A 26127-nucleotide genomic window follows, 5' to 3' on the forward strand; every position below is an offset into this window, starting at 1 on the left:
GAGTAAGCAGCAACGTGCAAGGATCGCTCCTTCCATATCCTACGCTCGAGAAAAGCGAACGTCGACCTTATTGACCACTTGAATACAGCATGACGCACTGTGGCCAATTGACGGTGACGTCCTTTTGATCGGTACCATGGGAGCAACCCGCAAATATCAAGAGATCCCTTCGATTTCTGAAGATGCGAATCCAATTGCGGCAATCTTAAAGTTACTATCTAATTTAGAAGATATTACCGCATAAAGTTTTATCTTCAGTATGTTCATTTCCGTTAGTCTCGGATGAATTTGACACTAAAATTTAAACGATCGTGTTAATATTAACATAAAATAGACGTTTAAGATGCGAAGAGGTACGGGAGACCTCCATTTCTGATTAATCGAGAACACTATCGCGCGATTGAACGCGGAATTTACGCGCCCGTATTTTTTCAAGGTAAATTTAGCGCCGCGCCGTAATTAACCAGCAAGAGATAGCGCGTGTAATTAATGTTGTCATTAGCGGCAGTGTCCGCTCTCTCGTCGGCGTTTCTTCTTTCTGCGTCCCCGAGGAAAATCAGGACGGCATAAAGATGCGCTATATATATACCTGCGCTCTATTGAATATAGTGAAACTTCCTCGAAATATAATGAGGCAAACTTTCGCAATCGAGGCAACGCTTTTGAAAGAAATTTGTGACATGATGCATAATCTTGTCAACAATATGATCTCACATCTATATTTTTCAGAAGAACAGCACAAAAACTACTACTTACAGCATATAAATATTATGATATGAAAGAATAAAAAATATAAGAATTATGACTCGATATTCTAAATTAATTAATTTTTCAACAAACCGGTTCGGAATTAAAGTTGACGCTTCGACAAATTCATACCAGTCAATAACCAAGACGATCCAGATAAAGACAATCGTTTTATTGTGTGATATGTACATACAATAAATTTATTTACAAATAATACAATAAATTTTGACGTCGTAAGTTATTCGTTCTTGATGATATACGTTAACAAAATACTACGCTCTTACCGATTATTGTGCCGTGCTGATATTTGAAAACTCTTTGGTCACGCAAGTTTTTTTTTTTCTCTTCTTTTAATGTGTAAATGGTAATGTTCTGTTTACCCTGCACAAATATTTATCCAAGAAACGTTAACGACGTTAAATAGGCAAATCGCGATTCTCGGCGATCGCGCTCCTGCTTTCATCATGTGTGTCGGGATAAGTGTGTTTCTGTACTTCTCGCCTTATAGAAATATTATATTAGCTATCACTAAAATTATAAAACAAATCGGCCATGTCTTGCTGTACGACGAGCTTCCGTCCCCATGGTGCATCGCAGCCGGATGTTCCTCTACAACAGAAATTTTTATCGATTCGACATGACGATCTCGGTGCCCGAGCACTGTGACTGAATCATATCATGATAAATAGAGGAGGCAGCATATGCGTGACAGATAAGACCTGTCATGTCATATTTATATCAATGCTTGTTAGTTTTTAAATTATAGTTGCGTGACGGAAAGAGAAAATATGCATGAAATATAAAAAAATAAAAGCATTATATATTCGATTTTACATGTGCCAACGCGGAATCCAGGTAATAACTTTTTATCAATCTTACGATATTACTGTATAAAATTCGAATAGTTAACTCTCCCTTCCCCCTTTTTTCCTATAGCGAAAATAATAAATCGATTTCATCAAGAACCAATGCAAATTTCTTGCAAGTCGGGAATTATAATAATGCATTAAATCAGTTAGTTTAAAGGATATTTAAATTAAGCTATAGCTATCAATGCAACATGAATTAAAGCGGACTTTTTATAAATTACGTAAGTGGCTTTTACCGAACACATAGTAATAAATGAAACATTTGTGTATTAACAAATTTTACAATTTTGAATATATCGTATATATAATTCTATTTTTAATGCAAAAACAGGCAAATGTCAAAAAATATTTTTGAGTGGGATGCAATATTTGATACCGAATTTTAAAAAATTATATACGCGGCGTATATAATAACAATGTTGGCGATGAATAATGGTGATACGTGTGATGACAATAATGTATCATTGTCCCATCCATCAACTTTAAATGTAGTTAATGCTTCAAGTTTTTAAGTAATATGCCCGCTCTTTGATTATGGTATGCCAATCATTCGTCACGCATTGTGAAGCAGATGAGAAAATTAATGTAAAGAGATGAATAAATAGAATTATATATTTATTTCGAAACAAAACAACGTTTATAATTCTCGTTTCTGGTACAATTAATGTTTAACTTTTTCACGTTTGCATCATAAATTTTTCCTTATTTATGTATCTTAAATTTTTTAAAAATATGTGATAAATTAGATCATGAAATAGAAGAGTAATATTTAGAGACGATAAAACAATTCGCTCAATTAATTTGTAAGCTTTACGTGAAGTCGCATCGTGCGCTTGATTGCATACAGCTCAAGAGGCAAACTCGTAAATTCTATCCGCTTGAAAAATATATCAAGTTACGAGCAAAATGAGAAAGCCCCCTTCTTTCAAAATAGACGAAACAATCTGCTTTCATTTGATTTTATTTCGCTCGTAACTGGACGGGCTTGGAAATTGCGCGAGATTCCGCGCGAAAATCAGGCTTTAAATCGCTTTGTCATGGCGATTCGACGCATCTCGCGGTGAGTGAATCGCGTTTAGTGAGAAAAACGAATTAAAAAAAAAAGAAAAACTAGATTTCGAAATCCACCGCATTTCGTAGCTTCATGTACGAGAGATTTATTCGCGGTGTTCCGCGTTCGAGCAATCGCCGCAGCCATCGATTTCAGGCTTAACGCGCGACTTGCCAAGGTACATTCGAAGCTTGCAATATTTACAGAGAAGTCAATCAATGTTACTTCTCCGTAGCTCTTCACGCAACGGGCGCCATTTCTCTCAATTCGTTGTAATTGCAGTAAAGCCGCTTGGATCTCGAATTTTTTCCAATTTACCGAAAGCCCGCAAAATGCTGGTCAGAAATTGGAACAAAAATTTTTCATCGACATGGAAAATTGAAAACGAGTACGAGGGAGAACAGATTACCGTAAAATAGGGATTCACTGAAATATAATAATAGTTTTATAACATGTAATATACACACAGAAACACACATGCAAAAGGAATGTTTTAACATATGGTATATATCAAAACATATACATTTCCCATATATCCTTATATATGTCCTAAAATTATGTGTATAAAGCATTCCTGTTCCTATATGTATTCCCAATGTACATACATAAACTGTAAGTTTAACTCACCGTTAACCACGTGCACCTTTATACTACTTGGATTTGCGTTGCTCGGTTCACATTGATAGATCCCGGAATCGCTCGGCACGGCTTTCTGGATCATTAAACGACTCGTCGTCTCTGGTCCTTTTTCCGTAACGAGACTGATACCACCGCGCGGCGAATCGAAATTGATAACCTGGGAAAAATCAAAATATTTGTATTTTTCAAAATTATGAAATTACATACTTAATATATTTGTGATTAATTGAGGATCAAAACAGTGATACAAATATACAGGAGCTAATAACGAGTAGGATATTAAACTTACATATGTAATATAATGTTTGTAGTAATAATAATATTATTATTCAATATGTAACATATAAGTATGTGTCTGAATTACTAATAGAAATGTAGATTAAGTCTGGATAAAAACGTAAATTAAGTCTGGATAGTTTATATATTATACAGTATGTCTAAAATTTGATATAAATAAAAATATAATATTAGAAATAGTTGCTTCTCTTTGAAAAATTAATGATAATTAATTCTATAAAAAATTAAATAAATAGCTATATTCTTTTCCTTATTATTCACATGTCGGAAATGAGACAGTATCTATCCGAATTTTAGTACTGTAAATTTCTGAGAATTCTGAGACATTGTAGCTTCAGGCGAACTGGTAATAACGGAAATAAGAGCTAACTTTTCTTTTGATTCGTGTCGCCTAATATTGAACGTGTAGGCGCCGTATACGCGTCTCATCCGCAATCATTCTTTCAAAGAATCCGCGCCTGTTTCCTTACATTTCCCTGGAATCCCCGCCAACGCAATGAAGCCTCTTTGGCGAAAGATAAAAGGCACCTTCCTCCGAGGTACAAGGTAAAGAATAGTAGGGAGCACATATATTCTTATGTATTCCCTTTGAGGATAGACAGGCGTAGTGGTACACCTTGCACAGAACAGAAAAATATCTACCGCATTTCTTCTTTCGTTTCTATCTCTTTTTCTCTTTTCTTCCTTCCCTTCTTTTTTTTCTATTGAAAGCTAATTCGCTTTGTACGCCTTCATACGAAATGGTAGAATCGTTTCACTGTGTATCTTGTTACGGAATAAATAATTATCCGTGAATCGAACGGATTAATCGGAAAATAATTTCGTTCCTTGGCCGCCGCGGGCTCGAGCGATCTTCTATTTCGCGTTTTACTTTGATCAACGTGCGCGATAGTGCTTTGTGAAAATTGCGTTACCTGCTGTTTCATTCTAGTAGAAGCACGTAGAGCAGATCGAGTGCAGCGCGTATCGATAGCGTATCAGTATATCGGCAATCAGTCGAGAAATTATTTTTTTTTATCCATCGGTTTATGAGAATTTTTAATTCGGGAGTCGCGCCTACGAGCGTCTCATTAATGCGCGCAGAATCATCTCCGCTCGACCGATATCATACGTGGAATTGCAAACATCGCTATTGCAAAAGAGAATTTATAATTATCTCGTCATCGTAATAAAAGCACGCGACGGACGACGCGAACGTTACGTTGCAGAATTATTTTAACGAGTTCGTCGATATTAAAGACTTTTGCGGTATAATGCGCTCTTTGTGTCTTGCGAAATGCGCGTTTACAATATAACTTTTGTTACATAAAATGGTCTTAAAAGGAAAATGCATCTCAGCATCGCGAAGAAAATACGCGTCAACGAACTGTATTAATCATGCGCCTCTGTTGTCGCTCGACACGACAAAGAGAGAATGACTAGCTGCGAGATAAATTACTGAAGATCAGAAAGGGAAGCAAACCCCTAATGTTTGAAATTCTCCGAGTACAATTGTATGAATTTAAGACTGTAATCTTTGATTACAGAAATGAATTCAGTTAAGTTTACTTTAATTTATTTATTCTGTATAGCAATTACATGCTCGTGTGCAATTCGCGTAAAAGATAATCTTACATGTAAAAAATGAACGCGGAATTAAATCCTAACATCAGACTTTCAATTTTTCTTAAGGGGATTTTAAAAGAATTCTATTCCAAAAGTTTTACTACAATCGAGTTCAGAACTCAGAATCGTTAAAATTTAGAGGTTTTCCGCTTCTGTGTAAAAAGCTATTATTTTCCAGTCGTTTATTTGCGAGGGCAACACTCACGTTCGTGTTATGGCTCCAAGTCATCGTCGGTGGTGGCTCAGGAGCGTATTTTACGACACACGTCAGGTTGATGGTGCTGCCCTTATTGACGAAGAGATCCGGCGCCCCGTTTATAATGGTTACCGGCTCTAAAACAAGAAGGGTGGTCAGCTTGAGCGGTCGCTGTAGCTGCTTAACGATCGTGGATTGGTTAAACGACTGTAGCCTGGCGATATAAATCTTGCCGTATTCGATATTTTTATCGTACGGCACACGGCACTGAGCCCGTCCTCCGTCGTAGGACGAGCTTTTGTGTCAAGTCGTGTCGATAAGATCCTCTCTTTGCCTGTACGACCTGATCACGAGAGTCATTAACGATATATCTTCAAGGATATATGACCTCGCATACACGCTCCACTTAAATATAAATGCACGGTCACACTTGTCCTTTCAGGCGCTTACTTATGAGATACTTCTTAAAGAATATATTTATATTATTATTACGATATATATATATTTACAAATTACACTTTTTGAAATTTTTTAATTTGGGATTCAGAAATTTATAAAAATGTTTAAAATCTGAAAAATAAAGTATATATGGTATATATATATATATATACATATGATATCGAGTTTTCACTCATATCGAAGATTAAATATCGATACAAGATACGTATATATCATATACTTCATTTTTTGTGTATAAAAGAAATAAAAAAATAAAAAGATTACAAGTTTGAATTAAATTCTTTTTGATATGTTACTTAAACAAGGTTTGTATTACATGCGAAGCAATTACAGAGAAGCTCTGCACTTTCTTAAACTAGCGGAGAACTTTCAAAGTTATATATTACATCGAGTGAAATGCTTTGAATCAAACTCGTGACACTTTACTGAGAAATTTATATCGAAATTTATGTTCAAATAAATACGATATTGAACGAAGTACGATTCTGTCTAAGAGTTCCGTCAACGAACGGAGAATTTTTTATCTTGAAGGAAATTACTAGTTCTCGCAGATAAGATCCTTAGCGATATATAATATGATATTTACCAACCATATAAGTCAGTCTTTAAATTCGATGTTTCTATCTTAAAGTAAATTAATGTTATACAAATAATGTTGTAAAAAGTTAATTTACTCACCGACTATCGTCAGATACACGGGGTGGCCGATGGGCGGGGTCGTTGATATTTGGCACTCATAAATCCCGGAGTCCTTGCGCTGAGGATATCGTATCCTGAGGGTCCAATCCTCCGTATGAGGAGAGTGTAGTGCCTCGAAACGTTGATCGCTGGTATAAGTATAACGACCAACCGTTAGCAAATGTATATCTCGGTGCCTCACCCAGGAAACCTAACAGAAAAAATCTTTCGTCATTTAATATACTGTCTCATTTTTTTATGATTATTACGTATATTTAAAAAAAATATTAATAATTGATACTTTTTAATAATTGATTTCCTTATTGTTTATTATTAATAATAATACAATAAAATTCGTTTTTGTGTAATTAATGGAATCGCAAAATTTTTAAGACACTAACATATGGTGCGTGCTATTAGTTATATATTATTTGCATATATATCAAAATTATTTGTACATTACAATATTTATAAATATAAATATTAAAATATTTATTATAAAAGTTTTTTATAAATAACATTTTTAAAATAATTTTTTTAAATGAAAAATATTATTCACCAATTAATATTCATTAAGTTTTTGCTGCTAAGCGTCCTTAATAGATTTTATTTTTAATTGTACATCATTAATTATAATTTCAGTTTCATTCAAGTTTCATTCAAATGACATTTTAATTTTTTATAAACATTATTTCTCTAATACTTTTGTTTGTGTAATTTTTATATTTAATATTTTATCATTGAAGTAGCACAGCCAGCGTGCATTTGATATTAAAAGAGCTGTTAAAAAACACAATATCCTTAATAGCTTTTCAACGTATTGTTGCAAACTTGTGAGAAATATATTTTCTGCGTTGTTCAAAGGTAGTAGTATTTAGCTTGCGTTAAACAATAAAAGTACTCATATATTCTATATTAATTCCTTCAATATTCAAACTGTCAAGTTACACAATCTTTGTGTTGCTGTCCTACAGTATATTTATCTACCTTATAGCGTTGCCTACAGTTTGCATAATACATTGTTTGATAAATAAATTAAAAGCTTATTTGTTTGTTTAATATTGTCTTGTATTTTTGCTGGTGAATTTTTACTATTATAGTCTACAACACGTTGTAGACTAAAATAGACGAATTAAATTTTTGCCTGAAATTTAACTGTGTTGCAAATAATAAATTTAATGCATGTAAGTTTTATTAAAGTTTTAGTACGTGCAGTAAAATATACTAATTCCACTGCGTCCGCACGTAGAAAACGTGGGCGAAGCCAATAGATCGTTAATGCGATTTCATTGACTGCATTCTCTTGAGTAGCATTTACATTTGATTGACCCTAATTAACTCTGGAAATTGACGACAACCGCGCAACGACCGACATGATTGATTTTATTCGTTATTGATATTACAATGATTTAAAAAAAATTAACGAGACTTCAACGAGAGATTGAAATATAAGTTGGTTCAACAATGTGTAATCAAATTGAAAATATACATAAATAATTTTGCTCATTGCGTATGCAATAAATTAATCGTTACGCACAAGCCCATCTATTGTTTATTATAGTTACTTATTATAAATGTATCATGTTTATTACTGCTTATTAATTTTTAATGTAGCAAGATTTTTAGAAACGTTTTTGAGACGTAATGATATTACATTTCTGCGGAAAAGTAATGAGTTTTGTTGCAAATTTCAACTTATTGATATCGTAGCTCATAAAATACGTATCGAATAAACGCCAGCAGAGTAATTAACTTTTGTCCTTTAATTCTAGATGAAATTAACTCTGTCATCATGCCAGTGAAATCGATCGAGCTAACGAGGTGAGAGCCATCGAATTCTCATCTCGTTTTGCATATTTTATCTTTTATAGCTTGTCGAGGATAATGCTTTCACGGAATATATTTTTCGATGGCATCCATTTTAATTATGCTCGCGCGAAAATTTTTCAAGTCACCGTTCGATATAAGGGTATCTCAAAGTCCGCTTGAACATAATTAGAACATATAAATCTAACTAAATTTCGTTAGGTTAAAAGAGCAGTTTCTGATGTATTATTTAAATAAAAAATAGATACATAAAACATTTACACAATTAAAATCTCTTTCATGATTTTTTTATAATGTCATTTTACACGAGTCAGCATAAAGGTTTAATGCGGTTTTCTTTTTTATTATTATCGAAAAAGGAGAAAGTATAGATATTTGCGCGATTGCGAAACCGATTGAGGGGATAACGCGCTTTACGGATCATTTTACGGAAGGTTCGATGTATTAACCGATTGACGTCCTCTCGACGGGAGTGACGTCGCTATGAAGAGATTCGTTTTGTCCTGGCTCGTCCTGCATCCGGCACCTGCGCCAGCTGGAGCTCTCGAGATGACACGACCGTGTTATTGGCATTAGCGTTGCCGGCTGAAAGCCAAACAAAATCTATCCATCCCGACGAAACGACGGGGTTGTCGGCGCTGAAGAACGGGACGAGGAAAACAGAGGCGTCGCAACTGTCGTGCTGGGCGCACTTAACACGCTATGCGAATGCAAAATCGGCTTTTGATAGTCCGCTATTGAAATCGATTCTACAGACTCTGGTGCTGTGGGATTTTCAGTCGCGATTGTTTCATTGTATCTGGATTCAGCTGAATTCTCCGTCTTCATGCTTTAAAAAAGCGCGGCTTTTGCAAAATGGAAGAATTACATTCTCTAACGGGAATGACGCAAATAAAATCGATCGCTGTAGACGAAATTGGAAACTACGGTTATCCCAAATAAAAATAAAAATTTCTTTCAATTAAATTGAAATAGGACTGTAATGTTAAAATAGCAACGTACAAGTATAAATTAAAATACTCATTAAACTGGGAATATCTCGTCAAAAAATATAGCGGTCCATCCTATGGCAATATCGCATTTAATTCACGACAATCTTTATATTAAAATAATAAAGCATTTAAAAGTCTTGTAGCTGAATCGCATTCTTAGATTTGCCTGTACAAAGCGATGCAGCAATAAACCACGATAGAAATTTTGCATTGTCCCATCTCAACGTTGAATTTCGGCACCTGCGCCAGTCCTCGCGTATTCGAGATGACGCGTATGTGTCATTGGCATTAACGTCAGCATTGTGTGGCGAAATTCAACCGCGGTCTCTGCATGGCAATGGTGTATGATACTATGGCAATATCACTCTGCATCCCTTATACGATTTTAAGATGAGCTACGGGGAGCGAAAATACAATCGCGCGTTGCGCAGTACCAGAGCTCAATGTCGCATATGAAAATTATATATTTTTAGAGAATCGCATTTTTTCAGTTTTGAATATCAAATACACACATTTACCAAATTTTTAATCTTCAATAAATTAATTGTTATCTCATAAATAAATAATTATTATCTATTGTGCGTGTACAATATACATTAATCTGATATTTTAATATATAATATTAATGGTAACAAATATTTTAATTATATAATATTAATAAATTTGAATGAAACATAACAGAGCGTTTGGCTCAGAGTATAAATGATTCACACACAATGTTAATTTGCATATTTTAAAGTCGATAATCACGGAACACTGTAAATTTACACAATCTTTTTATTTGATCGATCTTTTATTCATGAGCCCTCGTTGGTCGAAGAGAAGACTGTGATTGATCGGCGCGTTCGCGATATAAGAATACGTTGATCTTCGCACCTTCGAGAAAAAGACAACAACAACGCGCTACACTTTCTAATAATCTTGAGTGCTTCGAAGCAGCAATGCGCGTGCACTAGCGTGTACTAGCTTTTATTTCAGAAAACGGGTAAAAACTCTAAAACATACTGACAGTAGCAATTTGAGTTAGCGCAATAAAATTGCATAGTGGATTTGTATGTCAATTTATGGAAATTCAGAGACCTAACTGTCAAAGGATCGCGCAGAATAATCTTGTTCAGAAATATTTGTTGATTTTTTTTCAAGCTACATATATTACGTAGAATAAGCGCATATTCCTTTAACAGGCATAGAGCTATTGTGGTTCGTGTATGTTTGTATCTCAATGCGCTCTATTAAATAATATAATAATTATAATTATTATAGGTTCGCGCTCTGAAACATCACAATTTATCTTTCAGAATCGCGCGTGCCGTATCGACATCGTCGACACCCCTCGTTATACAGGCGCATCCGGTACACGTTTTGTTCCTACGGTTTAATTTCGCGATCGGAACCGCGTGTTGACAGCGTTCAATTATGTGTGGCTCGAATATCCGTGGGGAGAGAGGCTCTTATATAATGTTCGATTAATATTCATACATCATTACAGGAATCGTGTGTAACATCGAATGGCACAAGCGTGGAAAGCCGTAGTCACGACTATGCGTTTTGTTTATAAAGATTTTATATTACTCATCGAATCCACCGTTAATCAACATTCCATTGTGGATGTTTAAGCCGCGTGTTTTCGAAACGTTGAACGCGATAGTGAGCCGTTCTCGTGTTTGTGCAGCGAATAGACTGCGTGAGATCGCTAATTATTATCGCAAGACCACGAAATGGATATTTGAAAATGCAAAAGATAATTACGATCTCTCAATGATTGCCTATATTGTCATTGTTCAGAATCGACAGGTTTATCTACAACTGCAGATTATACTGTAGCATAACACATGAGAACTAGTTGGAATATTTCATATTCCATTTCTATTAATATCAAGTGAACGTAAAATATTATAATGTTAAAAGTTAAAATATTAAATAAAACATGATTATTTTTACTATCTCTTTCTCTTTTTCTAAAGTTAATTTGTGTTTGGAAAATTTTTGGAATTTGACGAACAAGAAAGAAGTTGTAAAAAAAAAAGAGAAAAGTATCTGTTTCAATAAAATCATTACTAGATTTTTTTTTAAGAATTAATTATTTGCATTTATCATATTTTATCGAGATAATGGAGATTATCAAGATTGATTATGCGGCGATGTTGATTCGCTTTTTGAAGAGAAAGTAAGCAGAATTCAAACTAATTACGACATCCATACATTTGTTAATAAAGATGGTTATTATCATCCACGATATATTTACAGTGGCTTCTTAGCCGGCCCAGGTAAATAGCCGATAATTATGCATCTTCGCGTTCGCGTAAGCGGCGATGCTTGATCTTCTAGAACGGGCGTACGATAGCAATGTCATATATCATAAGAGATCCGACAATGTCAACAAAATAAGCTCGAACGGACGGATTAAAGCGCGCATCGCGAGTGTAAAAGTGTAACGGGACTTGTGTAAGCTCGAATGACGAATGTTCCGGCGTACTTGCACTTTCCTATCGGGAATGAACACACTTTGACCTCAATTCTGCGATGGTAAACGAAAAAAAAACAACTGCAACTCGCGATTCATCGAGTGATGCAATGGAATGAGCACTAGATGCACTGTAATCGCGATATTAGACGATATTCTTAAACGGAAGAGGTGGAGAAACGGCAAATAATGTAAATAATTGTCAAACGAAATATACGAGCGGTGGTCCGCATTTAAAGAATCATTTAATGATATAATTGAAGAATATTGTACGACAACTTTCCAAAACGGTGTAATTTGTAGACGCGTTATACAAATGTCAAAAAAAGAAATGCTTCCGTTTGCTACACGAGAAGAGCAGTTAATAATGTAGGAACATAAACGCTAACATCGCGCTTTTGCCTTTTTCATGAGACGCCGACACTGCGCTCGATGAAGGAACAGTAATGTTTATTTAATAATCCCATCTACATTGGACAAACTACGCCATGGACTTCATGTAAGAAGAGCACTTTTATATTTCATAAGTGAAACGCGCGCGTCCCGTAGAAATGCACTTGTTAGAGTTGCATGCGTGTGATTGTTGCATCATTACAATTAGATTAAATATAACGTTGGATATAGATGGGATTGAATATCGTTAGAATTAACCTAATAATATAATTTTTATATTTATATATAAACATTCACGATCGATTTCATCAATTAGTCGAATGCTATCAAATCTTTTGTTAAAACGAGGTCAATGTATTTATAATGTATTACGATTTCTTCATCATCTTTTATTTCTAAAATTAAAATAGTTTCTTGTATATTTGATACATTCAAGACTTCTCTCTCTCTCTCTCTCTCTCTCTCTTTCGCGCGCGTTCTAGAGGGCGAGTATCATTTTTTTCACTTACACTTTCGTATTCATTGATCGATTAAAAAATCGTTTAACAAGTCTCTCGATGACGAGAGACGGGCGAGCGAGCGGGCAAATCTGGGAACGTGACGCGATGTTAAAGTATCCTCTACGATCGCGAAGGAAGGGTCGCAAGGTCGTTCGTGCGGCCCTACCCTTAAATTATTCAACAGCGGGGTAGCTGGCCAGCGCGCTGTCCGTTTCGAGCTAAGATATAGCGCTTCTGGTCACGAACCAGACGATGGATTTTCCGACAACTTACCGTTCGATTCCCCAAGTTCTTCACCTTGCACACGAGATGCACCGTCTTCCCCACCAGCCCTGTAAAGTTCGATTGCATAGAGGTGTCGAAATGGGGCCCGGTGCCCGGCGTCGGCCATTCCTCTAGGAAATCGGTTCGAAAGTTCCTTAAGCATGACGCTATACCACCTGAAAATAGAAATGTCTCACGTAATTACGTTAATCTGTCGGAAACAGTCCATTTTTCTGATAAAAAAATTTTCTTCGATTAAAAATAAATTACGTAGAATCACATAAGAGTAAATTTATCAATGTCTTCTAGCAAGAATATTCCGATTGAATCAATCAATGACATTTTATGACATTACATCTACAACTTTTGCTCTATAGTTCAAAAATAAGAACGACGCTAATGTCGTGGATGTTTGATCCTCTTTTACGCCATTAAGCCAGATTACGACCGGCAACGGAATAATTGAATGTCCCGTAACTTTTTATAACACGCTCGTGGATGTTCCATAAAGATAGTTCGAAAGCCAACACCCATGGGACTCCCCGAGTATCCGCCAACTTTCGGATTTACGATGCGTCACATCTACGAGGCCACTTGACTCTCGAAGCATCAGGCGAAAACTCGGATATCAGACCGTTAACGTTCGCGGCGCGTCACGTTAGAGATCGTATGTAACATCAACGTCACGGATTGTCGCGTCACGTCAGTCGCGCGTGTAAAAGTTTGCGTGGCAGTACGTGAACGGACCCATTTAGATACATCAAATTATATCTTGACGTGACGGTAACGTTCCTTTTCGTGACGGCTGTGCGACGTTAAAACCGGATTTCCTCTGAAATCCGGACGAGATATCGTGTACATGTATATTGTATGTGCATTTTCTAGTTGCTAAGCATATCACGCGTGCTATTTGAAAGATATTTCTCTCCCGCGGATCTCTTGTCAATGTTACGCAGAATGTACGGAAAGATTATTCTATTGAAATTTCAGAATTATTCTATTGAAATTGATTTAGTCAACGAACTGCTAATAATAGCTGTACGATATTTCCCCTTTATGCTTTTATCACATTACAGATTAAAACATATCAATGGTAATATCAATATTTTATGCAAATACTCATACAAAATTTATTAAATTCGCGACTAAATAATACATTTAAAATTTGCAATATGTGAAAAATGTTCATGTTTTTCTTTTATATTAATTTACGTAATATCTCTTTCTCGAGAAAGCTGTATTTTTGTATTGACTGTTTTTACTAGAAAGAATAAACGATGAAAAATATAAATTGACGATGCGGAAATTTTGTTGAAAATGGAAAACTCGAAAAGAGTTGCAAAAGTAGTCCTAGTTTCAACCAACTTTGTTCTCAGTCACTTCGGATTTCGTTAACTCTAGCAACGGGCGCTTTTGATTAACTAGAATTTTCGACGCAAAGTCGTTTTGCTACGATATATAAATCGACAAACGTCATTTGCAAAATAACGAATGCGAAAGTAACGAGTTTCCGCACTGGTCCATGCTGTTTTTTTTTATTTTTATTTTTTTTATTTTGCTTAAAAATCTTTGCGGATGGCAAAAAACCCATCATTAGCAGTATATGTAATTCTGTCGCTGCAATTTAAATATTTGGTTGAAAATCACTTTTTTCGCATTTATGCAGTATTATCAAATTATCATTGATGTTTTTTTAACCGAATATTCGTATAAATCTTTTTGTTATCATTTTTATTACCATTATCATTCCATCATTTTAAAACGATGCAACGTTATATATTGTACTTGCGCGCGAGTGCGTATGCGTGTGTGTGAAACGTATTATTATGATTATTAAATACAATTTAATTAATTATTTTTCTATCTCTGTAATAAATGCATTCCAAATACGCTTCAGTGAAATGTCCATGCCGCAGCTTTTTGAATAAACAAGCATTTGCATATTTACATTGCGTTATATCGGAAGTATATTTTTTTCAGGGAAAGATATAAAAAAAGACGCGAGTCTAAATCTCTCGCATAATTCAACATATTAAATATTGATGCTATCGCGCGATATTTTAAAATAAATGTAACATTGTTCTCCGATACATATTGATAATAATTCCTTCGTTCTCATCTCACATAATCCACATTCTTACATTCGAATTCGTGATTCTTGATTAAGACACAGAATTATACAAATACGATAGCTCAGATACCTGTGATGCACGCACGAACTATCACCAACTCCGAATTGCACTTCCGGATCAGCCGCCTGTGCGGCAAGCACTTTCTCAGTTACGAAATATATTTCGTCAAGTGCTTCACAAAGCCAGACAGCCGTGCGCCACGAATTTCCGACTCTGCGATGTTTAAGGCGAGTTCGCGATTAGTACGGGATTGCGTGCACTCTTGCTCGTTTACCAAAGTTAATTTCAACCGGGATAGAGATACTTGCTCTATTCCTCATCGTTCTTTGTCAGCGACGATATTTCGAAGATTCTTGACTCGTCGTTATTTAATCAAACAAATTGTAAAACGTTAAACTGCACAGCAAAGTAAATATTTTTAAAAAGTAAAGAAACATATTTATTGGCCCTAAATAAATATAAAGAATAGAAAGCTATAGAATAGAATGAAATATAATTATTTTTTTTTTGCTTGATTTTGATTACAATTAATGCTGATTTTCTTCCTCCCCCGAGGTATTTCCCTTTTCTTTTAAAATTGCATTTGCGTGAGAAAACTAACGCATTTTTCACGTTTTTAACATTACCGCAAGACAACGGTTAATCCACGGACTTTAAAGGGAGAATAGCTGCCAGGCTTGTAAACGCTACGAAGTTTGAAGATGACGTCGATGTGCGCGTAATATCAAACTTCATCGATGGTGAGATTAAGCATGATCGCCCGGCGGCGATATGTATTCTGTTACTCTTCGTACTTTTAATTTCGTCAAATTTTTCGATAATTTTCGGATAATACGAAACTTGTAAATGAATAGATTTTTCGGCGCTTAACATTGCCGCACGATCGTATTGTCATAAAATAATATCCGCCTTTTGAAACTTGACGCTTTTATAAGCACTTTCGTGACGTTAAGGTTTTACCTAGATTCGCGAGCTCCGTTCGCTCGCGAGACTGCCACTCATTGAATCCGTTTGCGTGGTTTCTCGCTGATGGAAGGCGGTTCCCTTGAACGTGTTCGACGCAGATGAACGCACACATCATTCGTTCTCCGTTCGCGAAATTAATTTTCCTACCCGAATTCTTCTGTGGAAACTTTGTCGCGCTCCACGCGAGAAAAGTACGCCTGCGGTGCTTTCATCAAAATTTCCGAGTAAGAAATATACGCAAATTGAAGTAAATATTTCCATGTCGATGTATTCAATTAGGACTGATGGTTTAATTTAAACATAAAATCTAAAGCTATCCAAAACTGTATGATATTTGTGTAGCTACGTAATTTTATACAAATATTTGTTTTTCATACAGCTTTAGATATAGCTTGTACTTATTGCAGCGACTGTCTGTGTATATAAATATGTATCTAAATGTATATATTTATATATTTAAAAGTGTGTTCCTTTTTATAAACCATATACACATTTTCGTATCTATTCTTTCTCAAATATTTGTATAGATCTGTCGTGTATTAAGATGCCAATAAAATAAATTATATTTATGCGCACATTACACTGTTTAGAATAATTGCTATGAATTAATTTTATGCAATCGCTATTGCGTTTTGCATTTAAAACAGAATGTTTAAATATGCATATGCGTATATATTTACGCGTTGATGGACACACAAAAGAAAAATGTTAAATTATTAATAACTTTGTTTTATATGCAAATTAGATTACACGGATGTAAAAGTATAGCTGATAACAACTAGTCACGAGATTTTATATATTTTATATTTCACGATAAATTAATATACAAAGCCATTTCTCGTATGACAAAACACATACGTTTTTATCTTTTAGCGATAATTGTTATAATAATTAATGCGAAAGAGCAGGTATTATTGATAATTTAAGTGCACTTTCTGACGAAGCATGAAAAGCGATCGGATTAAAATCTCCTTAGTAGGGAATTACGTTGTTGACGCAATGAGCTTGCTATTGATTCGAACGACCGTCGGTGGATCGAGTTTTATGGTCCTTTTAGCCGGGAGGGAACTGAAACAAGTTCACCCCTGATTATCGGATCGACCGAGACATTCTGTTATACCAGAAATTAATTTTGTCACGAAAGGTGCGAGCATGGATTTTCTCTTTGTTATGTATTGATAGTTTTGGAAAAGTTACTTTATAATTTCTCTTTATTAAAATTTTAATTAACGATTTGATTTTACATCGTAATTTGTCATCCGTGGTTTCACTAGGAAAATACTTTAGCGATATTTTCTTTTATCCAAACTTTACGCTGCTGATAAATCGCACAAACTTTTTTAGATAAAGTTGGTTAATCTTCAAACATTTGCATTTTTTTCAATCTTTATAATCGATCAATCTTTCAAATCTCACTTCTTACAATCAATTTTATCTTTTCGGTGTCATTTCTTGTCTGTCAAATACACTAGATAAACTTAGAGATCTGTCTGATCGGTTCTCAAGATAAATATGGAAGATAGTTGAGGATAAAGATGCGTTTGCGGGACAAGCTTATCATAGGCAACGGATTACCCATGATCCTTCGCCGGAAATTAATTTCGCGCTCGAACACACAGGAACGATTTTTGCCCGGATTCAATCATCTGCCCGTCGCGTGCATCATCGTCTTTTCAATCTCCCGTGATAGAATTTTGGACGAAATCGTTTTGATACTACGGAGAAAAGCATATCACCGCAAACTGATCAATCCCGAAATTGGAATCACTTTAAGTTGACAACTAATAGAGGAGAAGATGGGAATGTGGGACCCTCGTGTACGGCGATAGATCTATTAGTGACTTTCCCTTTTTTTTTGGTCACGGAGATATTAGATCGACGCTGTTTCCAGCTTGTGTGGAAATTGTAGATAACTGTTTCGACCCAATGAGAATAGGGTCGACTGTGCGGACAGCTTTACACGATTGTTATAATTATTTAAGACCTTAACCTCCTGCGAAGAAGACCCGATGGTCCCTATCACGGTTCATTCGTCAAGCCAGAGATAGATTCTTTCGGACATTGAAGGACAGTGGCTGGTTTGGTCAGCCGGCCGCAAAATCCTATTTCCTGTAGACCGTCGTTTTACTCTTTCCTCTCCCCTGCAACTGGCTTTCCTCTCGTGGCCGGATAAGCCAACTTTGTTTCCTGGCACTCGAATCCCCTGTTCAATGTTCTTTTTTTCTTTCTTTTTTCGATAGATAGCTAACGTGAGCTTCTGCAATTTCGATAAATAAAGAAGAGAATGAACAGAGCACGGAAGTAGCCGTCCTGCAATCGCAAGAACTTTCGTACCGAGTATGTCCATAGCATTGGTGCTGTCAGATATATTTGAAAAATGAATGATAATATAAATAAGAAGATTAGTTTGTCTGTTGATTTGTTTCAACCGAGTTGTGTGATTTATTTAAAGATTTACCACAGATTTACCATGATATTATTAATGACAATTATATAGTTGTATACTAATTGTAAGAGCGTAACTCGATAACAATTAATCTGTGCATAGTGATAATTTTTTAAAATATTATAATAATAGAATTGTGTATTTTTAATCATATAAATATATGAGTACAAATTTGAACAAAGATTTATAACAATATAATAAAAAATTCACTTTTATATAATATATATATATATATTTTTTTTTCTTAATTCTAAAAAATATACCTACACATATATGTATATATATATATATATATATATATATATATATATATATATATATTAAAAAAATATGTATATTAAAAATAGTAATATACAATTATTACTTATTTTATTTATATTAGTTTTAATTATAATATAAAACAATGTTAAATATTAGCATGAAAGTGCAGTTTAGTAATGTAACGCAATGAAAACCTTTTCGCACTGTAAATTGCGTTGCAGTGAAATGTCATATCATAAGGTTAATCATTGTTAACTTTATTTAATTTTGCAAATCTCAAAGCGTAACCATATACCAACAAACTTTTGCAATTAGAAAATATTTAAGCCAAATAGTCCGCAGCTGCAAAAGAAGTTTTATAAATAGTTGAGTAATTTCGTATTTCAGTTTATTATATTCTTAATGAATTCTTTCTCGCTGGGGTTTGTATTCTTGTATTTATTCTGAAATTTATTATATAGATCCATAGTGCTTCAGTTAATTTCTTTATTTCAATTTTCCTGAAACGAATCTTCGAGCTTTAACTAATTATTCATTCATTTTTCAATATATCTACATATCTAACTCTTCAGTTTATATATCTATCTACTTATTTATCCATTGACTTGATGTACTACTTTTATTCGTTTGGAAGTTAGACTTTTCGTCTTCCATCGAGCGTAAACTGCATATCCGGAACTCTCGAGATAGCAAGAAGATAGGGCGTAAATAACTATCGTGAGAACTTCTCATGTCGCTTTTACTCCTGGCTATAATATATTGTATTTCACAAAAAATATGAAGGTAAAAGTAACGTTCACTTATGTGAACTCGTTAGAAATTTGGCAGCTGTCAGTGTCGTTGCTAATTTTAAATCAATGAATCAAAAGTAGGCAAACAAATCTCATCCTACTTTCTTCTTAATTCTCTATAATTATTTCCTGTTTAACTCTTTCATCGATTCTTTTAATTGTTTGTCTTGCAAGCAGCTTTGCGAGTAATATATATACAATGTCACAGATATTGTTAATATCTCTGTTAAACAATTGCGGTAATCGCGTTGACGAATATATATAGCTTGGTTTCATTTCATTAGTATAATTGCCAATTAATTCATTAATAAGGAAATGTTAGATCAACGAGTATGGGAAAAGAAATGTAGAATCTCGACTCCATAAAAATCCGCTGTAAATTTTACGAGGTCAATGACTGCGTAAACGCATCGGGTTTATATGGCGTCGTTTCTACGTAAATGTGGATGAGCAGCGAACATATGTCGAGAAGTATCTACAAACATCGACTTCGTCATCGCGATAATCCGCGGTTACAGCGACGTTCCGGTAATACGGTTCGTTAAGTTTTAACACGGCCAATATGTCTGCATCGTGCGATATTCCTTCTTCCGTTAATAACGACGCGTCACGTTGACGCAAATCATGAATCAAAGAGTGCTGCGAAGGGCTGTTAATGAGTCGTTAGATAATAAACGTCTGAAACATGATGAACGGGTAGCGCGTGGACGGTGCGTTTTCTCAGCGAGATCGTCGAAACTCGGAAAGCGAATCAATTATAGCGAGTCAAATTGAGAGAAAGATGAATGTTATTAAATTAAACTTATATTATTCATAAATTGTCGGCGCCGTGATTCGAAATATTAATTTAGCTTGTCGCATAATTTTTAAGAAAATTAGAAGCGCATTCTTTTTTTTTCGTCATGAGTAATATAAATTGCGCTGTGTTCCGGCGCGGTTGAATTAAAACTACATCTTTTGGCCGGGTACGACGGGGTAATTAACTGAAATTTGAATTTTAACGGGAGATTACGCCGCGATACGCGATTCATCGCCGTCGTTGTTTTAAATTACTCCATCACGTGTGAAAATGGATGAATGGACGTGCGGCCGAGGATGGAAAAAAATCACGTCTCACGATGGAAAGAGTGCACAGAGCGCGATGATATTAAACATGGTTATATACTCTCATGTTTTTCCCTCTTTTCCGAACGCTTTAATCAAGCTGTGACAATTGCGCGATAATGTCGCGTTTGTGACATGTGGGAAAATTGCCGTGAATTTTCTCAGCAACGTTGATTTCGTTCAAGAAATGTTCAAGAAACTCGAGCACGAATTCAGCGGCGAATAGGGACGGAAATTACATCCACGTTAATCCGCGTGTAATTCTCTGTAATTCCGTCTTGCCGAAACTTTACCGATGAATCTAGTCCTTAAACAATTCAATAAATCTCAATGCAGGCCTTATCTCAACGACATAATACGATCTTTTCAATCGACTCATAATTACTGCTATAATGTTCGTGCGTGTTTTTTTTTAATTTTTCATAACACTGATATGCATAGAGTAACGTTTTTAATGCGAAACTGCAAGCTAACTTAAATATACTTTAACTATTACTTCGTACTGTCACTCAAGCGTTAGCTATACTTTAAATACGTATGTGCGTGACATAATCAAAGTCACTGTGGCTACCTGCAGGTCGATTAAATGCATGCGCTATCATTGTAAAGTCGGTGCTCTTTTCCTTTTACACACGATCCTGGCAAAATGTTCACTATTTTACACGTATTCGAATGAGATGTAAACAAGGTTTGTCGTGAAATCTCGACAAAGAGAATATGTATTATCATATTAAATTTTATAAAACTGAAAATAGCTTGGACAAGTATGTGTGCGCGTGCGCCATATCAATGATTAAAAAATTTTATTCAAATCTATATATCAGTTTTACATTTATCCGATAATCGTTTCTTTGCGCGATCATCTCGAGGATACATCTGATTATAGTTCTAGAATGTATAGTATGCAGAATCCGTTCTTTTTTATTAAAGTACTTTTTTATTACGTAGCGTATAGATCGTGAATTTTGTGAAATCATGTCTCGTGTATTTTCACGACAAAGTTTGAGATATCTACGTCGTTTGCGCCGAGTGCCAACTATTGGCGTATTTCCGAGAGAATTCTCGGCCCTCCTGTTTCTAGCAAAACGTGCGGACACGTGTGCTCAAAGCGTTATGGAATGTTCAAAATAAAGAATACTACACAAGTTCTTCTCTCAAAAGAAAGACATGAATGATGCTAGAAAAAGCTTATAGAACACTTAAAGAGAAATGGTGAAACTATAAAATAGTAAAAAAAATAAAAATTATTATAATCCTTAAAAAATGTATATATATATATATATATATATATATATATATATATATATATATACATTTATTTAACCTATTAAATAATTTTTACTCTATATAAAAAATAATAAAAAATAATTAGAATAGATCTTTTTCTATGTATGAAAACAATTTGCGAAAATTACGAGCACGTTTGTGATTTATTAAAATGTTAATCTTTATATCAAAGAAGGTACACGCCAGATTTGCAATAATTGTTTATATCTTTGTTTCTACAATTAAATATTTTACAAATTTTATTTGCTATCCTAAGTATAATATCTGTTATTATGTCGACATAAAATTCTGTTCATATTCTGCTGAAACTGATTAAAACATGTAGAGCTCATTAGAATGTTGCATATTGATAGTTTTATGTTTTATTTCTCAATTTTGTAAATATTCAGCAGGATTCATAATGTTTTTAGATAGATGCAAATGATATTTGATAACTGTATGTGTACTTTAAGCTATATATTCCCCTATAGATACATCATCATAATCTCTTCCTGAATTTTTCATGAAAATTCGCGTTAGACGTAGTCAATATATATCATTATATATGTAAATGCAGATTGTTGTATGTAGACACACATCATTGCAGACATCAACAAACCCTTGCTTTTGCATAGATGATCTGACTGCATTAAGTCACGAAACATTAATAGGGACGTACGTGCATGAGACTTGAATGTAACAACGTACAGGCGCTAAAGCCACGTAATATACCGCTGTTATTAAGTGCCTCAATAATTGCGTGTGCAATTATTGCGAATGCATCTGACATTAGCGCAATAGTTGGAGAATCGTGCTCTGTTTGATGTAGCGGTTGTTGTAAACCTGGGTTTTCCTGACACATTTGAATACACATTTAAGCTGATACGTTTAAACACGGTTGAAATATGCCATTACATATGTATTATATATAATGATACATTTCAATTGTTTAATATATGTATATATTATAAAGTTAATATCACAATCTTTAATGCCCATAATATTTGCTTTTAACCGGAATATATTATAAATGGAGATTCTATGTTAAGTGAATACGCCAAAGCAATTATATATAGGATTAATCTATATTCTATTATAAATTCTATTATGAATTTCTAAAGTATTTTTTTTTTGTAATAATTTATAATCGCTTCGATTTTTAACTATTTACTATAATTTCAACATAATGTATATCGCACTTACCAAAACAAATTATAAAACAGACAAATATGGAAAGAGAAGTAGACATCGCTTTTCCCCGGCGTGGTTCATTCACATACTGATATACTATCTCAGACGCATTTCAGTCGTTTTCAAAAGACGCTAATCGACGATGAAAACAGTTTCACTCACACATTATCCACATTTCGTAATGACTGTGGCATTCCCGATTGGAACGGATAGAAACACTTTGTACCCAGCGTAGATGCATACACAGCCACTCGCGCGCAAATGGATGTCGCGTAATTTTGCTTTATTATACTTTGAACGGAGCTTTTTAATTAATTCTCCCTCGTCGATAAAATCTCATTAAATCGAACAACGACCACTGCTTAATAATTCGCTCACTAGCACAGATTGATTCCACAACGATACCACATTTTTCCAATTACAGAGCAACGCTGGCGTAATGCGGAAATGTATCGTGGTTTCGCGAATTTCCCGCTAACAATCACATCGGCTAAGCCGGAAAATCGGAATTTAACTAATTAATCTGGCGTTTAATTTTGTTATATTATTTCACGTGCACATCTCTGTCGAAAATTATATATTGAATGACTGATGATTTGCACTTGGATCTGCTTGTTTTTCACATCGCGATGTTCTAACATCAGTCGTATCAATGTTCAACTTTAACCGCGTTATCGGCCGCGTGTTATCGGCCTGCACACTTAGACGATCTCCATATCACCATTCGCTCTTTCGACGCAGATTATTTTTATGCGATCCATATTGATCGATATGGGGACTGTCCCGTCCGACATTAAGAGACGTCTTCGTGCTTCTCGCTACATCGACATCCATAAGATCGCCCGCGATGCATTAGGCTGACCGTCGTTATCAATGCAATGTACGCAACGCGTCGGACGTTCCATCGATCATCCACCGCGATTATTTTCCCCGAATGCGCGGTACCACCGCATTTTTCTGACCTCGTAATTTCTATCTCTCAAAGGATCGACTTCGAATGTGTTTCGATAGTAGCCGCAAACGAGAAACTCGAGAAAAGTTTGCTCCCTTTTTCTCTTCTTCCTTTTATAGGTGTTGCATTGACGATCGGTCCATACGAGCCGTTCGTTTTCACGACCGCAATTTCGCGCCGCACAAAACGTTTTCTTTCGTCGGCGCGTCGACGAAAGAGAAAGAAAGAATCCACCGTAGATTTTTACTGGTCTTTCAATTCTGCATCGATGCCGGTATCGAGGTGAACAAGCTTCGCTTGTACAACGATAACGTTGTAGCACCCGCGAGACGACGAGTTTTACGAGCAGCTTTTAACTTTAACATCTCCCTATCGGCCGCCGCCGCACGACTCTCAGCCGTGCTAGATGTGGATTTTTCTACTGCCCCTTCCTCTCGCTGTCTGTTTCTCCTTCCGAGACGCGCTTATGCACAAATCTCATCGATGCCACCGATAATTAAATATAGACCCCCGAGAGACTGTCTTTAAATGTTCAAAGCGGTCCTTTTAGCGTGAAGCTAAAGCTGCTTCACGTAGAATTTGTTCTCAGCAAGGCGAAGCGTTGCGGGACGGAATTTGCGATGAAATTTGCATGGGCTTGCGATCGATAGTATATATCCTCTTTTTTCTTTACAATAGTCTACAATTTCTTCTTCTTTCTTCTTGGCAAACTTTGTTATAATTTTCCAAGTGGACAGTGATGGATTTATTGCTGGATTTATTGAACCATAATATTTTTGCGGTACCGAAAGACTCGTTTCAAATTTTGTAAATTCTCCGGAATTTTAAAATGTCCACTCAAAATGTTCTGGCATAATTTTCATTCTCTACTTGGATCTTATCAATTTCGACCAAACGATACACGAATGGTTGGACGATCCTCTGGGTTGATCATCCGCTTGATACTGTCATCGAACGTAGACACTCCTTCACTATACTATCACGTCATCACGGAATCGTGGACCATAGGAGAACGTTTCCAGGGGCACTCCTGCACTCTCTCGTGTCGCTTTTTCCAGAATACGCAAACGTCTGCGGGAACGTTTGAATGAAGTGGCGTTGAAGAAAATGTTCCGGAACAGGGTTCGCACCGATTCCGTCAACTCCGGAGAACAGCGCAAGGACGGAATTTGCGAGACTGCGGTTTCATGTCGTCGCTATACGTTTTCGCGCACACCCTCGTCGCGAAAAAGAGTTCGTGGACGAGAGAAGTGTTTGGGAGAGCGAACGGGCCCCTCTCGCGCGAACGTCACCCCCTGACACCACCGCCAACCACGGGAACGCGAGGCGCGCGACGCAACGGGGAGAAGGTCGCGGCTCTTTCGAAACGGCGATGCTCCCGCGTTGAGGATAGCCGAGGGACTACATTGCGCGAGCGCCACTCGGGCGTCGAGCACGCAGCCGCCCCGTACAGCCCGTGGAACTGTGCCTGTGTATGGGTAGGGTTGCTAGTATGAGTGGCTGTACATGCGTACGTGTGTCCGCGCCTGTGCGCGCGCGAGTTCCTCCCATATCCCTCGGTTGTATATTAGAGCGTTCTCCCACCCCCGCGGGAGCCGCCACCCTTTTACCCTGTCGCCTATCTAGCGCGCATCCCCCTTTCCTTTTTCTTCTTCTTCTTCTTCTTCTTCTTCTTCTGCGCTCTGTTCCTCTTCTACTTGTTCCTTCCTCGACTTCTTCCTCGCTTCTACTACTATCTCATCCTCCTTTTTTCCTCTTCTTCTCGCCGGCGCCGGAGAAAATCGTAGCTCCGGCCCGATAAGGACGCGAAAAAGCGCGAATCCGGTTATAACTTATGGCCGAGATAATTAAAAGGAGTTACAGAACGATAATGGAGTGCCGGCCCTGTCATCTTCTTACGCGACCTGCGAGCACCGGCGAAAGCTGATCGTCTATCCGTGCTGACTAGTGGTCACCGAGGGTCACTCGTTTCTCGGAGCAGAGTGGTGAGTTTCAATGCGAACTTCCTCACCATTCTCCCTTGCGCACATCTGCGAT

General features: G+C 36.0%; 1 protein-coding gene across 1 annotated transcript; it reads right to left on the reverse strand.

Moving 5' to 3' along the window:
• Positions 1-917: 917 nt before the first annotated feature.
• On the reverse strand, positions 918-25480 carry LOC138938468 (zwei Ig domain protein zig-8-like). Its single transcript, XM_070305460.1, has 6 exons — positions 23151-25480; positions 12991-13157; positions 6542-6752; positions 5414-5541; positions 3295-3463; positions 918-1356 (listed from the first exon to the last, which is right to left on the reverse strand). Exons 1-6 carry the CDS (start codon positions 23194-23196, stop codon positions 1250-1252), a joined length of 828 nt encoding a protein of 275 aa, XP_070161561.1. The 5' UTR covers positions 23197-25480; the 3' UTR covers positions 918-1249.
• Between the last annotated feature and the right edge of the window lie 647 nt (positions 25481-26127).

This window comes from Polyergus mexicanus, unplaced genomic scaffold, assembly GCF_030449975.1.
Source record: "Polyergus mexicanus isolate NDT 795.1 unplaced genomic scaffold, iyPolMexi1.0 SCAF_12, whole genome shotgun sequence".
In the NCBI taxonomy this organism is placed as follows: domain Eukaryota; kingdom Metazoa; phylum Arthropoda; class Insecta; order Hymenoptera; family Formicidae; genus Polyergus; species Polyergus mexicanus.

Bases quoted from the DNA above. Each gene is read 5' to 3' on its own strand.
- LOC138938468 (XM_070305460.1), bottom strand. From the start codon at position 23,196: ATGTCTACTTCTCTTTCCATATTTGTCTGTTTTATAATTTGTTTTG. The intron at 3,464-5,413 runs GTGAGTGTTGCC...GATTTTTCCCAG, and splicing joins CTTGGAGCCATAACACGAAC to GTTATCAATTTCGATTCGCC. The intron at 1,357-3,294 runs GTGAGTTAAACT...TTTCTGTTGTAG, and splicing joins AAAGGTGCACGTGGTTAACG to AGGAACATCCGGCTGCGATG.